This window comes from Rutilus rutilus, assembly GCF_951802725.1.
Source record: "Rutilus rutilus genome assembly, chromosome: 13".
Lineage (NCBI taxonomy): Eukaryota > Metazoa > Chordata > Actinopteri > Cypriniformes > Leuciscidae > Rutilus > Rutilus rutilus.
The window spans coordinates 4,793,075-4,810,516 of record NC_140218.1 but is presented as its reverse complement, the minus strand read 5'-3'; the positions used below and the strand labels follow the sequence as shown (position 1 = coordinate 4,810,516).

At 36.0% G+C, this 17,442-nt stretch overlaps 1 protein-coding gene across 1 annotated transcript; it reads right to left on the bottom strand.

Annotated features, from left to right (window-relative positions):
* Nucleotides 1-5,794: 5,794 nt before the first annotated feature.
* Nucleotides 5,795-8,565, bottom strand: LOC311302571 (sterile alpha motif domain-containing protein 3-like). The gene is made up of 8 exons (XM_084428560.1): nt 8,068-8,565; nt 7,903-7,990; nt 7,644-7,796; nt 7,500-7,556; nt 7,216-7,413; nt 6,966-7,142; nt 6,787-6,866; nt 5,795-5,961 (listed from the first exon to the last, which is right to left on the bottom strand). Exons 1-8 carry the CDS (start codon nt 8,256-8,258, stop codon nt 5,928-5,930), a joined length of 978 nt encoding a protein of 325 aa, XP_084284686.1. The 5' UTR covers nt 8,259-8,565; the 3' UTR covers nt 5,795-5,927.
* Between the last annotated feature and the right edge of the window lie 8,877 nt (nt 8,566-17,442).

Here is a 17,442-nt window from a genome sequence, read left to right as displayed (position 1 = left end):
CACACAAAAAAAAATTGTATAATACATAAGTAACATGAATAATCAACCATGTGTATACAATAGGCTACACAAGAAAAGACATCTCAACAAAATGCATAGAAAACACATGTTCCATGTAATAAATCAATGTAAAAAATTCAAATTGACTAATTAAAAATGTTCATCTTCACTTCGCTTAAGTCTGACGCTACTGTTTCCAAGTCCAAAAGCTCTCTCAGATGCCAAAAACAAACAACAGTGCTAATATGCACTCATTGTTCTGTAATATTCCTGAAAATTATGATCCTAACCTTTATCTCTATTCCGAAATCTCAGATGGTTTAGTTATTCAGCTATTTTGAATCATAAAATGTTGAAGTATAGGATGCCGTGAGACTGGAGACTGTAATGTACACTATGGCGTTTGAAAAGCTTAAATGTGACTTGAATCAACAGTTCCCATAAATGGTTGAGTATTTTCAATATCTAGAAACAAGATAAAGGAAGTAGAAGTAGAGGCTTCGACCCGGAAACAGTATTCCTTATGTAACAACAAGCAGAAAACATTTTCCATTTGAACAGAGTTAAGGTGCAGTAAAATTATCTGTTGTTCTGTGAATGTTCACTGGTGAATTCAGTCATTTCAATAAGAATCCACACAATCAGCAGTTTTGTGTGGTGCTTCATACATTACATTGCTACACTGCTGACAATGGTCAATGGACCTTTTTGCCAGTGTAACTTCACGAAATTCACAAATGTGACCGCACCTTTACTCACTGCAACATAAAATGCAATCAATTATAAAATCTTCACAAGGGACATGTGAGGTACTTAATGAGTTAGAAAAGTGAAAAGGTGCATCAGCTTAATTTTCTGTTTGTTTTTCCTCTTTTCTGGTGGATGGTCCAGGCACTTCAATGATTTTCAGGTCTACAGGAGGAGTTTTATTCTTGTTCAAACTTCAAACTTGTATTTCAGTTTACCGAGATTCCTGCAAAGTACAAAATTTACTGTTAGTAAGGTTATTAAAGTGATAGTTGTGAAATTTAAATAATTTCCTCAGCCTTGTGACGTTCCAAACCTGTTTGACTTTCTGTCTGTGGAACCCAAAAGCAGATCTCAGGCATAATGCAACCCCAGTCACCGTTCAATTTCACTGCATGAAACACAAGCAGAAAAAAATTGTGTAAATCATTCATGAAATCATTCTTATGTACACTTGTCTAGTTCAATTCAATGCAACAATTTATGTAAAAATGGTTAAGCTCCAAAAATGTCCCAGAAAAGATCCCAAAAATAATCAATGAATTCACAACTCATGTGTTATGGTTTGTGTTGTAAGTCTTATGAAGCCATTTAATAGCTTTTTTCTTTTTTTGTCGAAAAAGACCAAACTTGAAGTTATAATTCAGGGTTGAAATGTCTTATATTCAAATGCATATGATTAAAGTAGCCTATAGCCTATAAAAAATGCATATCATTATTGGCTCCAAACCTGTGATATTACATGAATGTAACATGAATGAGATTTGAGAGCATGAGGGAAGAAGATTTTCAGAGAATAATTGATTAAAAAACAAGTACACAGTCAAACAATACAATTGCACACAGAGTTCATAGTAATAAAGTACTTGCATGTGGTGCAGGTAACTTACTGTAATTCAATGTTGCCACTGAAACATTGTACTGGTAGTTTTGGGGAAACAAAATAACAAAGCTGATTATTCACAACATAATATTTATTGACCAGTAAATGGCTTTAAATGGTATTTGAGAGAATGAGGGCACCTGTAGTAAGTAAAGTTAGGCTAAACAAAAACAGACCAAACTATATTAACCTGCTTTTGTTATTCATAACAAACGCCAATGAGGACAGCAGGAATCAGCTAAATTAGTTAGGCTGTATATCAGCAATTTGAAGACACAGTTGTACAGAATATGTTGAATTGAATGACTAACTTTAAATCAATCTAAGACAATAAGTCAATAATTTCCATTTGTTCATTATATCAACGTAGTTAGCATCGCGGCTACAACCTTCATACCAGATACTGTACAATAAACGAGTGGTAAACACTGTAAAAACGTAGTAATGTATAATACATTTAGTTTATATATATGTGTGTTTGAATATATAGTGAGTATTTATATTTCTTTGGCGAGTTTACAAACCTTGTAATGGAGAGCCGAACAAACGGCGGAAGATGCGGAAGCTTTGATGAGGAGAGCCGTTACTTTCAAACTCGATGACGTCGATCAGCTGAGCTTTGTTGCGCGAGAGCAGCGCGAGGATCACTGAAGCGACGACAGCAGAGGAATAGCAGCAGTTTCGTGACTGAATAAAACCTTTATCTTCCTGGTTCTTCTTCTTCAAATAATAATTTATGAAATAATAATAAAATAATATTTTTTACTATTATTTATTCAATAATAATTAATGAATTTGTATTATTAATATTATTATTATTTAGTGTTGTTGTTTAAGGTTTAAATTAATCAATAAAATAGGCCTATACTAAATAAATGTAAGCTACCCAGGTGAAAAAGACGTAGGCTGCTGTTAAATGTATTAAAATGCATTAAAGTAGGTTATATTTGTATTGAAGGCCTACTAAAAACACACTCAGGTACATTTTTAGTAGCCTACGTATTTTTCACCTCGGTATGTATACTGAATCAAACTTAAGTAATAATAGGATAATAATAATATCATTCTGGCCTCACTGAACCCTTGGGTTCCTCCAGATGCTGGCTTTAACATAAGAGATCCTCCAGGAACCACTTAAATGTTAAAAGATCTTCCAATAACCCTTTTATCACATTCAAGTTCCTCTATTTTCCCCCAAAGCACTTCGAGGTCTCATAGTAATGAAAAGGTGACTCCAGAACCTCTGAACTAAATACAAAGTGCTTAAAGGATCCCATAAGTTCCAGCAAGAACCTCAAATATTGTCAATGCTCCTCCAGTAACCCTACTATAGGAGAAAGAGCTTTGAGGCACTTAAATTACATTTTTAAGTTCCTTGAGTATCCGACAGGATATTTGAGGCTCCTTTAGTTTTTACAGAGCATGCTGGGGGGCTCAAGATGGCGACGTGAGCGGTTGGTGTATTTTGAGCTGAGACAGAGAAACATAGGGTCCACTTAATTTAATAAGATTTAAATCGTATGGTTGCTTAGTATTGCTAGTTATGCTTTTGTAAAGACACTTTTGGAGACTTTCAACAACAGGTTTGTGTGTAAACGGTACTTTCTCAGCCGTTTGGTCGACATACACCGCGAAAGATGGAGAATTCTGTGGAGATGGAGACTGAATCTGCAAAAGAAAAAAGGTGTATTAATGATCTCCCTTCTTATAGTTGTAAAGTGGTTGAAGGAGGTAACTGTAATACACATCCTAATACTCCAGTGAAACTTCCACCAAAGAAAGCTAAGAATGATGGAGGAAATGAACTTTCTCTGACTGAGATGCAAGAGAACATCATTCGCATTCTGACGGCGAAAACTGACGAACCATCCGATCAAATTGACATGGCAGTCAAACAAAACACTCTACAAATCAAAGGACTCAAAAGATCACTCGATAACTGTTATCAAGACATCGCTGATCTAAAGAAGGAAAGTGCATGTCTTAAACACAGAGCGTTTGAATCTCAAAAGAAGATTCACGAAATGGAGCAGAAGTTAAACGATGCTGAGCGATACAACAGGCGATGGCACTTGCGTCTCTATGGTTCCCCTGAGAGACCAGATGAAGACGTTAAAGCGGTTGTGAAAGAAATATGCAAAGAGATCCTTCCAGAAACTGAATGCACATTTGTGACAGGTGCCATCGATGTAGTCCACAGGACTGGCAAACCTCCAGAGGTGAAGAGCAACGTCACACCGCGACCAGTGATCATCAGGCTTCTTTCACGGACGGCGAGAGACTTGGTGTGGAGAAATGCCAAAGCAAATGAATATCTACAAAGAAAGCATCTCCGTTTTAAAGAGGATCTGACGGCTGCAGACAAAGAAGCACGCACCAAGTTATGGACTCTTGCTGAAAAAGCACGCAAAGAGGGAAAGAGAGCGTACTTTGTAGGTAACAAGGCTTACATAGAGAAGAAAGAGGTTCGAGTTACCTGATGTTTCAGTAACTGAAGTGTAGAGTACTTGGAGCAAGTACATTTCTTAGTAGCTGATGTATGCTGTAGGCCTATAGGTAACAAGTTATGTTATAGGAATGGTAGGCTACCTGGACAATGTATATAAAAATGTGTTTGCTAAACAATCTTTGTGTTCATATGCAGCTATAAGTACACAATTTGTATTTATATTTTGTTAATTTATATTGCAGAGCAAGAATATATATATTTATGCAAGAAACAATAGTTTAAAAGACCCTAGTTCAATCATTCATTTTTCAAAAAACAAAAAAAGAGTATTTCAATTGATGTCTATTTCAGTTTTTTCGATTAATGCCAGAGGTTTACGTGATCTTTTGAAAAGGAAATCCTTATTTTTATATTGTAAAGGAAAGAAACGCATGCTTGTAAGGAAGATGAAAAGTTCTGGAGGAGTCAATGGGGAAATGACATGTGGTTCTCACATTTCAGCAATAGATCTGCAGGGGTCGCTTTACTAACAGGAGAACTCAAAGCTCAGGGTCTTAGCCACGAAATCCATAGTTTGGGAAGAATGATAATATTGCATGTTAACATGGATCAAACTCATTACACTCTTGTGAATTCATATGCCACCAATAATGCACAGCTTAATGAAACATTTTTCAAAAATATAGAAATTAAATTAAAACAAGTCAAAACTAAATTTCTCTTAGCAACAATAGTATGGGGAGGTGATCTCAATAGTGTGTTTGATGAGGATTTGGATCGATGGTCATCAAGAAGCAATGAAACTGGCTGTGAAATCAGGAATGTATGAACCCGTGTTGGTTTAGTTGACATCTGGCGACTCAAAAATCCAGACAGAAGAATGAACACATGCACTCTGAGAAGAAAAGGTTCAAAAATGAACCTTTTGAGGTTCCTGGAAATTGCAACTGTAGGGGAACCTTAAGGTTCATTTTTTAACCTTTTTGAAAGGGTTCTAATTGGAACCTTTACTTAAGGGTGCATTAATGAACCGCCTGGGTTCCATTTGGAACCTTTTTAGACACACTTTTGGTATGTATATATATGTATTATTATTATTATTATTATTATACATTTCTACTTCAATCCCATTTCACAACACAGACACAACCTATTATTCTTCTTGAAATATTTATTTAATATAGGCATACAAATTTGAACACAGGACAGAAAGTACAAATGAAGACTTATTAAAACTGGAATAGAATATAGAGAATATAGAATATTACATTTCATGAAAAAAACTAACAGAATGCAACTGAATATATTCACAATAAATATCATTAACCCATTTAATGTATTTACATCATGTATTTACACACCCACACACTCATACAATATATTGAATTAGCCAAAATTGGCTATTTAATCTCTGGGTGATATATTTTATATTATATTATTATTATTATTATTATTATTATTATTTAAATTATATTCAGAATATTATGGGAAAAAATATAATGTTCACAGCAACCCATTCCATGTATTTACATCATGTATTTACTCATATACACACACACACACACACACACACACACACACACACACACACACACACACACACACACACACACACACATTCATTCAAACAAGAAATTGGCCATTTTAATCACTGTGGGTGGTATTTTGGTTTCTGCGTTATGGCAACAAATTTCAGGGTGTTTCTCATCTTTGCAGCATACTCAGTGTTGAAGATGAAGTGTATTGCCATCAGAACAACAAGAGCCATGGTCAGATCATCCACTTCACACACCTTCTCCCCTTCCATCAATATTTCTAGGAGAGACTCTTCAACCAAGGCACGTCCCTTTATGTACAGCACAGGGTTGGGTTCACGGGGTTCCTAAACAAAGAAAGGATAATACTATAAGGTATAATGATATACTGTATAGCAGTTAAAATACCATTTATGATTATAATTTTTTTCAAACATTTTCAAAAAGTAAAAAAAAAGAATTGGTCATTCAGAAATCTGTGACTTTGTGACATCATAACTGGAGAAATTAGCTGAATATTAGGATGTTCTAGTCTAAATATAGTCATAAAGCTAATAATGAATGTTTTGGTTGCAAGAATACTATTAGAAGTGGATCTCAGTGGGAAAATGTAATTATAAATTTAAATTATACACAAATGTATAGGACACCATTACAGGAAAAGTTCCCCCAAAATGCTCCCATCATTTACTCCCTCGATGTTGCTGCTGATGTCGAGTGGTGCATCAGAATGACATCAGAACACAGAAGAGTCATTTGTCACGGGCTCCTTTGAAAGTTTCCAGTGGGGTTTTATAATGGGAGCTTTCAATATATGAGCAAAATAAAGCCTGTGCTAACATAACTTGATGATACTTTGACATTTTGTTTTACACTGTAAACTGCATATGCACATTGTCTTATATAATTATTAGAAACATACTTTTCCAAAAATAAAAATTGCTTCAAAATTCACGTTTTCGGTATGGGTGACAAAATGTTGTCAAATGATGTTCATCACAGGCTTTATTTTACTAATACATTGAAAACCCCCATTATAAATGTCATATAATCTGGAGGGAACCAGGGTGTGGGGTTTTGACGTCATACCTGCACCACTCTATAGTGGGACCTGCACACATTCAACGAGATGGGGCATAAAAAACTATTTTTTTAGTTTAAGTATACTATACCTCATTGATAATATATAGAGATCTTGGACTCTCTTTGAATAAAAGTGGAAGCAGCAGGACAGCAGCAGCCATTGAGAGACCTTAAATGTAAAATTGTGAAAATATGGGTAGTTTAGTGTTAATTGCAAAATTGTATTTACTAAAATCAAATTGATTACATTTTCATTTATATATATTACCTTTGTGTGCCAATTCAATATGGGTTTTTTTCCCGCTTCAGCCAACTCAGCACAAATATCCCCCCCGACTTCTCTTCTGTGGCACTCATTAATAACTTTCTGTGCCACCAGGGCAAGATTTTTCAGAATGTTCTTTTCAATGTTTGCATCAAGTATGCTTTCAAACTCTAATACAAGCTGTTAAGGGGAAAACAAATATTAACAAAAATGTTCAAATGTGCAAATGTTCATTGCTTTGAAGTCTACTCACAATTGAGGGGATTTTAAGGGCTGGATATCGTGATAGTATTTCTTTTGTGGAGTGATGTTTCACATAGTCTTCCCTCTCATTCCTTGTCCGTGCCATGCAGTCCTGTAAAAGTCGGATATTTGGTGTCCTCTTCAAGCATTCTGTTCTCATTTTCTCCAAGTGGATCCCTATGCTGTATTCATCTTCTCCTGATTCACTCTTTCCACAAAAAACATACTTATAGGTATATTATTCTTAAGTAACATATCTTAAATCCTGAAGATTATTCTATTTGTGACTCTTACCTCTTCAGACCTTTGTCTCTTTTGGTGCATGTCTTGGATAACAGATAGATCCTGAGTCTAAAAAAAAGAAATAAAGACATCTATCACTGTAAATATCCATTAAGGTGTAGTATGATTTGGCATACTTATTTCTTTATTAGTTACCTTATTGGTGACACTTGTCTGTTGGATGCTCTGAGAAGTCATCTGGTTCTTTACTTTCCCGAATCTGCTGCGAACTTTATTTATCTCTTCAGTGTCAACCAAGGGTGATCTTTCTTTCTTGAATTTGTTCTTAAGCATCTCATGCCATGACTCCTTAAATTGAAAAATATTAATTAAACACGTTTAACCTTCAAGATAACAATATCAAGGAAGTATTAAAGGTTTTAAGAAATTGAAAAACTCTTTGTCATGTTCTTACATATCCCCTTCCTGTCCTGTCTCTCAAGAATTGGTATTTAGTAACAAGGGCTGAACACACCTTGTTGTATTGTTCACTTGTTGGATACCTGAAAAAAAAAACAGAGAAAAAATGTGTCCTCCGGCATGCTCTAAAATTATGCTATTAATTATGCTATATAATTACCATGTATAAGTGCACATCTGATCAAACAGTGTTTGAATTATTTTTGATCTCCATTTGCTCCGTCCTGTTGAAGAACAAAAATCTCTGCTCTCCTCATCAAGTTTTTTTTTGTATTGCCATAGGAAATTTTGGTAGCTGATAATTTGCAGGCCACACTGTTTGAGCAAAGGTCTGTGTTGAGATTTCCCCATGTGAAATACCAAATGAAGTCCTGTAGAAAAAGAAGTGAATCAGAGAAGTGTTATTTTGTATGTTTGTCACAACTCACAACACCGGAGAGGAGACTAATTTTTATTTTATTTTTATTTTTTGAGAAAGACGACTCTTATACAGCATTCTGTTCAAGTGTTGCGTATGCCCAGTAGGCGTGGTTTAATCTCGCGGGTTAGGAGAAACCAAAGCCCGTCTACGGAAGGCCTGTTCACTCCAACGCCCTATTAAGTCCTATTGGTTGTAGTTCCACCAGAGTTCCACTGGGGGCGCTCGCCACGAGTGCAAAATGAATGGGAGTCAATGGGGCTAGACGGCTAAATGTGTCTCCCTCACCCGATTGCCGTTGAGAAATCTAAGATTTAATTGTAGGTTTTGCAAGTTCAACATGGGTTATAGATCGAAAGTTGAATGAACAAGTACTTATTTCTTTTCGATTTCTTACAGGTTGAGTTGTTGTTGCCCATAACACGCTAGCATTCTGCTAATGACGTCAGATTTTGAAAGACTTTTTAAAGCAAATAAGTGACTCCAAATAATCTAACACCCAGCAATGTGTAATTTCTTTGCATCCCCTTTCGAAAACAACATTCAAATTACTAGACAAAAAATTATATCCTAAGAAAAGTGGATTTTGAGCGGTATAGCTCCATAGACCTCTATTCATTCTGCACTCGTCATGTGAGCGCCCTCATGTGGAACAAGAGTGGAACTGCAACCGGAAGTTTATTGAGTGGCACTTCTCCCCTCATTAGACTTTCTCTGGAGAAACTAACGTGAGATTTGATACGGCACCATAAAGAAGGTAGAAAATAATGTGGTGCGCGTTATTGTAAATAATTGAGTCAAAGTGTAATATGTTCATCCCACTGTAGGGCATAGAGTGCACAGAATGTTTCAGACTGATATTGTATGGGCGGTCGATGTTATGTGACTGGATTACGTTGGGATTGTAGGCCTGTGGCAAATTCCACTGCGTGCGCCAACGCAGACTGTAAGTGTTTACTTTCATTATTCAGTCTAACCAGCATGATCTGATACGCTATTAATTAGATTAATCGATACACAAAATCCGAAATAAATAGCCTAATTTTGTAATATTTTAAAAATCAATTAAAGTGTTATTTGATTTGATGGCATGTGCCACTGAATGTTTTGTAATGTCAGTGCTACTTTATGTTGTTCAAGTCACAAACTGCCCATTCTATGAAAAACACTAAATAAATCTATCATGGGTCACTACGAATAACATTTTAACAGTCACGCCCGTTACTGTAAAGCGTTATTTTTGCATGATGCTGCACGGATGCACGCCAGTAGGTGTCAGTATAAGTGAGTGTAACACTGGCCATCGCAAGATTCTGATCTGTGGTTTTAATATTTCAAGTCCTTACAAAAAGTGTTAAAAAAAATCAATTATTAACAATCATTTGTTTGGCTACGTATCTGAAAAGGATTACATACCTAGCTCCTAGCAATCTCCTTTATTTATATAAGTGCAAAAAAGTACTTATACTTACTCAAGATTGGTGTGTGTGGCATCTCAGTCTTTAGGCTTTGCCGTAATCTTATAAATTTAACTTGATCCTTCATTTTCGGAAATATTTTTGATATCATATTTTCAGTTAGGTTTACAAAAGTGTCCCCATCAATTTCATTCTCTGTGAAAACAACAAGAGTCAGTAGGCCTTTGACGTTTTCCACCAAACTGCATTAAGAATTGTGTATAAATGCACACACACATCCTAATGTTTAGTAATCCGATGCCGCAAGGGGATCAAAAGAGTTCCTTCCAGGTTTTTATAAGTGTCCAGTCCATGGAAAGCTAACTCTTTCCCTACTTCAAGGGCACACCAAGATGTTTCGGCAACTTTGTATGCATGGAGATGACTGTCAAATTTGAATGGACTGGAGAGAGTGTTTTTCCAAACATGCACCACGAACCACTGTGTCCATATATTGCTTTGATCTTGAGAAAAAGTGGAATCTCTTCAGTGTGTACAGCGTCAATCACTTTGCATTCTCCAGTTTTATAAGCTGTATTGTTAACTGTGATGGAATTTGTTTTTTGTAGGACTTCATTTGACAGAGGTCTTCCAATCTGTGATTCCAGTGTGGCCAAAACTAAAGAAGGCAGGGTGTTTGAGTGGACATCACAAGCTCCTGAGGCATGGCACACTTCATATCCAATGCTTTTCTTCTCAGCTTGCTCCCAGCATTGTCTCAGCTGATGCCTTCTAGCAAGTGATTTGGTGATGTTCTTGAAGTTGCAAACCACAGTGGACATTTTCTTGAAATATTGATGTTTTGCCTCAAAACGCATACAAGACAAATGAATTAATGGCCCATATTTCAGCATAAGTGAAGGATAGTGCACTAAAAAAATGCATTTTTGGAATGACACCACCAGGGAAAAGCTCATGAAATGTTACCAAAAACTCCTCAAGATAGGGTATCCACGATCTTCTAACCACTGGGGCCGTGATCAAATCTACCACTTCACACAGTAAGATGTAGAAGTTCCAATACATGTTTGGAGGTACATAAGATCCGACCATTAGTGGTAGTAGTCGAAACAATGTCCAGGTTTCTGAAGCTTTACCAGAGATTTGACCTCTGCTTCGCAACATTCTTTCCGTCAAGATTTGTGGCTTAGATGTTTTATCATTCACAGAATATGAAAAATTGTCAATTTCATTGTTCAGTTGATCTAGGGAGAAGTGTTTATCCTTGATTAACTGATGAAGAATCCATCTGAGAGCATTAGGAATAACTCCCTGCAAGATATCATGCATCACATCAGGTGGAAACATGTGAGTTATGACTGTAGGAGCATAGTTAAGTGATGAGAAACAGCACTCTCTCCGCACACCATAAACGGACCCATTATCAGGATTTTCACAGACAGCCTGCAGGTGGTATCTGTCATTAGCACTGTCTCTTAGAGTAAAGTCCTCTTCTTTGAATTTGGTAGTGATGTCTTCTTTTGTGGCCATGCAAAAACGACATATTCTCCCATGTGAAAAATGTATTTTCAGCCCAATCAGAGAGCGAGCTGAAAGATTGTCCGCTGAGATGGTGACTACTGTGCCACAGAATCTTCTGCTTTCCCCATTACATGACAGAGTCACTCCCTCTGTCTCAAGAGATGCCACTTCTTCAATCAAAGGCTGAAACAGATTCTTATAGTTGGTAAGATCTTCTTCAATATACCGATGTCTGATTAATGATGAAAGGTAAATATTCTCAAGTTTTGATGTACATTTCTTATCAATGTTTCCGAGTTTAAAATACACAGCTGTCAGTTTATGTTTCCCCCTTTTAGAGCCTAAAGGGTTGACGATCTCAAATTCATGGATGTAGAAATGTAGACGTACATTGGATAAGGAAGAAAGCTCACAACTTTTGAACTGGTCTCCATCAGTGTAGTCCTCCATAACATCCTGATGTTTGGGTGTTTTCTCTTGGTTAAGCATTGCCCACACATCCTCATCATGAGCAATCTTTCTCAGCAGAGCCTTGAGAGGTATGTACTGGAAATGCGCACCATGTCGTTCTGTTTGTGTACAGGTGCAATGTATTCAAGTTCATCTTCACAATAGTGCTCAAGCATCCATTCACTACTGATCTGTCGAAGGCATTCATCAAACATATTTTGCTGATTAAGTAGTTCAGATAAGTTGTCATCAGCATCAGTGTCAATTTGATGTTGTTGTTGAAGATGAAATCTTATAATCTCAGCATAATGAGTGGTGAACTCCTGAAAGATGACTTGCAGGCTCTCCACAATACTGAACTGAACTGTGGCTGCAATACAATGCTTCTCTCTTAATTTCAAAATGAAGAGACAAAGATTGCGCTTGAGGTTTGGCAGTAAACCTTCTGTTGTAAACTCTCTGCAGTTAGCAGTATCCTCCACATTAGTGTTAGGTAACTCCTCTTCAAGATCATGAAAGTCCTCTGTATGTTCCTCTGAGTTACAATGTTCATCATCATCACAAGCTTCCTCTTCTTCACTGACCAATGAAAGAAGGTCTCTATGTTTGCGATAAATATGTGATCTGTAGGAACTGAAGGTTTTGTTGGTTTTCAATCCGCATGTGAATTCAAATTTTGGTTCATTTTGATGGTAAAGGCCAATATGACGAATCTGTTTAATTAGGGAGAATGTTTGTTTGCTGCATATAGTGGACAGTTGAAGAGAGTGGGCATTTCTGTCAGATTAACCTTGAAATGTACGGATGAATTCCTGGAAACTGTTTGCAGTCCACCAATTAGCCACATCTTGGATTGTCCACTGAATCTCCTCTGTGCTCATCCTTGTTTACAGAAAAGATGGTGTTAAAATTTAGAGAACAATGTGTTATCACATACATTTTCTTAATATGGGGATAAACAATTAATCATGATCAGAATCTAATATGGGTAGAATAATGTCAATGAGATATATAGCAGTGGTTCTGCAAGCCTGTTATGTTTGTACTGATTTTAATCTCTTTTTCTTTTTTTTGGCATCGGAGACTGTCAATTTTCAAAGCATTTTTATAAATCATAAATTTATATATTTATTCTTTGTAATGTGTGAAAAGCATTGATATTAAAAGTTAATTATTTGTACATGATTGTGTTTTTGTTTTTTCATAGCATGATCTTTTGGAATTGTATTGAATCAAATTAGGGTCAATTTGCCCCGGACCATACAGGCTGAAACCAGAAATCGAACAGTGCATAAAGGTTTTTGGTTCACCCAAAAATGAACATTCTGTCATCAGTTACTCTTATTTCTAAACCTGTATAACTTGTATAATTTCTTTGTTCTGCTGACTTTGAAGAATTTTAATAGATCTGGGGCACCGTTCACTTCCATAGTATTTTTTTTTCCCCCTACTATGGAAGTCAATGGTTCCCCAGATCTGCTTGGTTTACAAATATTCGTCAAAATGTCTTTCTTAGTGTCCATCAGAACAAAGAAAATTATATAGGTTAGACAATTTGAGTAACTGATGACAGAATGTTGATTTCTGGGTGAACTATCCCTAAAAAAGTTGTAATACAACCAATTATATACATGTATAACGTTATACTGTTAAGTTTTCTGCGTTCAAAACGGTTATACTGGTTGTACGTTAGATGGCGCTATGGAGTAATTTTCCCTGAACAATTGCGCAAAAATAACACTATAGGGAGTTTGATTAAAATCTTCAGTTTAGTTTTATATATTTCTTTATTTTAACTAGAAATTAAAATGAAACTGAATAACGTTAATGAGCTAGAATTAGTAATTAATTTTAGTTAAGAACCACTGATGTAAATAATTTAAAAGATTATAATAGGCCTTATATCCGTAAGCCAACTAAAAATACCTTTTATTACTATATTATTACTAAAATAAAAATGAGGAGGTAGAGGTAAAAACAAACAAAACAAATATAAATCACAAATTGTTCTTGCCTTTTTTCAATGTTCTGAATCCAATCAATTTTGCGATCTTACTGTCGATAGAAGAGTCACAAAATGAGCTCAAACCTTATTATGACACACTACACTCATTATATTATCGCAGATATTCGGTTTATAGTTATTTTGACATTTTATTTGTGACTTTACCTAAAATATTTCCCGTCGATCCTCTAGTAGTCCATCAGCGCAACAAAGTAACGGTTTAAACGGGTTTGTTTGTTTGTTTGTTTTTTGCACAGACCATTGAAGATTTTGTGATTTACGTAAACATGTAGCCTAATTCAATTATTAATGAATTGTTATCATTTAGTATTGGTACAATTAAAGTGGCTATACATTTGTGTTCTGATTTTTTTTGTGGAAACAAATACATTGTTACAATTTTCAAAACTTTTAATAATAATAATAATAATAATAATAATAGGTAGGATATGCATGTTATTAGCCTACTATTAATATAAAAAAAATAGTAGGCTAATCAGAACAGTATTATTGTTATGCATAATAAAAATGATAATAATAATTATTATTATTGATATATTACTACTTCTTGGATGTCATTTTTGCTAGAAGAATCCAAGAGTAATTAATTAATAGCCCAACGTTTCAATAGATTAGGCCTATATCTGTATCAAAAAAAGAAAAGAAAAAAGAAAACTATGTAAAAAAAATATACATATATAAATATATACAGTGGTTAAATTGAGATTTATTATTTATTATTGATCATCTGCAGCAGCGGGAGTTTTTTTTTCCAAGACAGTAAAAGGTTGGAACTTTTGCGCGCTTCCACATCCCGCGCAACTACGGATCTCCCAGGAACATTGATTATATATTGCTGCGTACATTTATCCGTGTCGGAGTTCTGTATAGCCTACATGCGCATGGCCTGCGCGAGCGGTGCGCGATCATGGCCGACTGACAACGAGATTAAGCAGCTGAACAAGAAGACGGCCGTGTTCCGATTGTCCTCATCTCACTTCCGCCGAGACAAAATAGACATGCCATTTCAAAAATCTTTCATTTATTGTCATAAATGTGTTTTCAAAATCATCACTTTCATCAAATTTTATGTGACAATTTCCAGACTGCAAACAGACACATCTGGACACAAGCGAGCAGGCTTAGGCCTATGTGCCGGGGCTGAGCCATGTTTAACCCCTTCCCCATCACCCCCAATTTTGGCAAGTGCTGCATACATGAAATGCCCAAAATAAAAAGGTTACTGCTCATGTAATTCTGAATAGAAACATAACACACATACATTTAGAAAGCCAACACTTGAGAGTTTATAGTTCAAGACTCAAAATTAACCAGACTGTTATTAATATTGAGATATATAAACTCAAACATATTTTGAACTAAAATAATCTGGGATCACCAGTGATCCCTGACAGGTAAGGGGTTTTAACCATGTATGATAAGAGCAAAGGTTTGTAGTTCACTTTGCAATTTACAGAAATTGGTTTTTGATTATTGTTTACTGAATTATAATTTATTGACTTTTCTATAAAAAAAATAGCATTTATCACCCTGAAAGGACATCTTTTTCAGGGCTGTAGTTTTGCTTATAATTGTGCAAAGTATTTTTAAACTAACAGGTGAACAACAATAATGGAGCATCTTTAATGATCAAGTGCTTTGAATGTGTACACATTTAAAAGTTCCATTCTTGTATGTTCAGGGGCTAACAGCAAAGCAAGGGCCTAATAACAAAATACTTTTTTTTTTTACAGACCATCTTATAAGGTTCAAAAAGGACGATGGTTCTTACATGAACCCTTCTGCCACAACAAAGGCTCTAAAATGAACTGACAACATGTGCCAAATAATCAGTGGATCATTATAGACCTTATGCGCCAGAGAAACGAGGGCGCTGCCATCTTTAGAATATTGTCTTTTAACTTCCGTTTTTCTTCTTCTTCTTCTTGTTTAATGGCGATTAACTCCAAAGGAGCATTACCGCCACCTACTGTGCTGTGCTGGATGGCAAATTAACCTTGGGTGATAAGTCTGAAGTTTAAAACTATTTCCTCTTTCTTCTTTCACAAATGGACCATTAACTATATTTCCTTGTTGAACCCTACTCTATCATCCCACATACATCATCATTATTTATCATACCTGCAATAGAGGTTTCATTGAGCTTCATCCGGCGCTGCGTGTTCAGCTCCTCCGTCCACACTCAGTCCCCATGGCAGGTTCAACATTTCAAGCATTTCATATTCTAAATCCCAAACCTGAATCATATATAAACGTAATTAGTGCTCTATAACTTACGTTTTTGCGGTCGCTCTGTATATTTCTATGGCATTGCTGTCAATTAGCTTTTTAAGTGGATTTAGCCTACTTAATGTAAAGTTAACGAAAGTTATCATGAGGACTGTGATGTTTAAAGCAGATGACTTAACAAATGTCAGTCGACCGGGAATATTTTAAAACGATCCGTTCATTAATAAACATGCAGAATTGCTGTGAAAATACAGACCGGAAGTCAAAAGACAATGAGCGCAGAGCTGAAAAGGGGCGGGGCTACATAAGGTCTATAGAACCTATAGGTTCAACTTTGAACCTTTTTTATAGTTAGAAGTTCATATTTGCTCCATGGAGCAACAAAGATTATTCCAAACAATCACGCATTGATTTGTACCTAATATCACATGAACTGGAACAGTGTGTCCAGATGGTTTCTGTAGAGCCGTCAGTCTTAACTGACCATAAGGGTATATCACTCTTGATAAATATTCACGGTCCAGATGAATCTAAATTTAAAAGGGGTTATTGGAAACTGAATAAAAAGTTATTAGATGATCACAATTTTAAACTGATGGCATCAAAGTTAATTGATAAGCACTGGTCTCAGGCTAAAATAACAAATGTCTATGGAGAACATTGGGAAGTAATGAAATACTAAATTAGATTCAATGGGGAATCGATTGCTTCAGTTAAAGGTGGGGTATGTGATTTGCAAAATGGCCAGCAGATTTTGAAAATACACAACTCAAATGGTCCTACCTTCTTTCCTTTGACTCCACCCATTCGAAGAACATGGACATGGATGGGGAGAGGGGGGTATGGTACGACCGTTTGATTGACGCTTTTTCGAGTTTTCGAGTCCTGCCCGTTCCACAGATGATTAAATTGCTTAATTTTCATTTCATGCCTCTAACTCAGTGGCTGTAAGTGGGTTAGGAATAAGATTTCAAGTGATTTTGAAAAAATGGCCAAAAAAAAGAATTACATACCCCACCTGCTTTACATACCCAGGAATTACATACCCAGGTGCTGTATGTAGTTTTCAGCGACCTCTAGCGGTGATGTTTCAGATTGCAACCAATAAGTTTACAAGCGCGTGCTCGAATTTATGAGCGAGCACTGTGGGTACCGAGACGCAACACACCGGAGAAAGCATCACACAACATGCTGGAAACTAAGGTAAACTCCCACTGCAACGTTACAATAATAGGCTACTTTTATCAGCTTTTATCAGCTTGACGTTGAACTAATGCTCCCATGCTCGTACCATGATAAGTATGGAGCCCTAGCAACCGTGCCAAATTTTGCCACTGCAAGCACCACTTCACATTTTCTTCAGGAAATGTACATTCTAGGTTTGTATATAAGGTTTTTCCATGATTCAAATGCCCTGCCGATGTTGAGCTGTGTTTTTTCACCCGAAGTTCGTTCATGCCATTCACGTCTGGC

Excerpts from the sequence above, each read along its gene's own strand:
- LOC311302571 (XM_084428560.1), bottom strand. The coding sequence starts at position 8,258 with ATGGGGAAATCTCAACACAGACCTTTGCTCAAACAGTGTGGCCTGCAA. Across the intron at positions 7,991-8,067 it reads CAGATGTGCACTTATACATG|GTATCCAACAAGTGAACAAT; the intron begins GTAATTATATAG and ends TTTTTTTTTCAG. Across the intron at positions 7,797-7,902 it reads ACAGGACAGGAAGGGGATAT|GAGTCATGGCATGAGATGCT; the intron begins GTAAGAACATGA and ends TTTCAATTTAAG.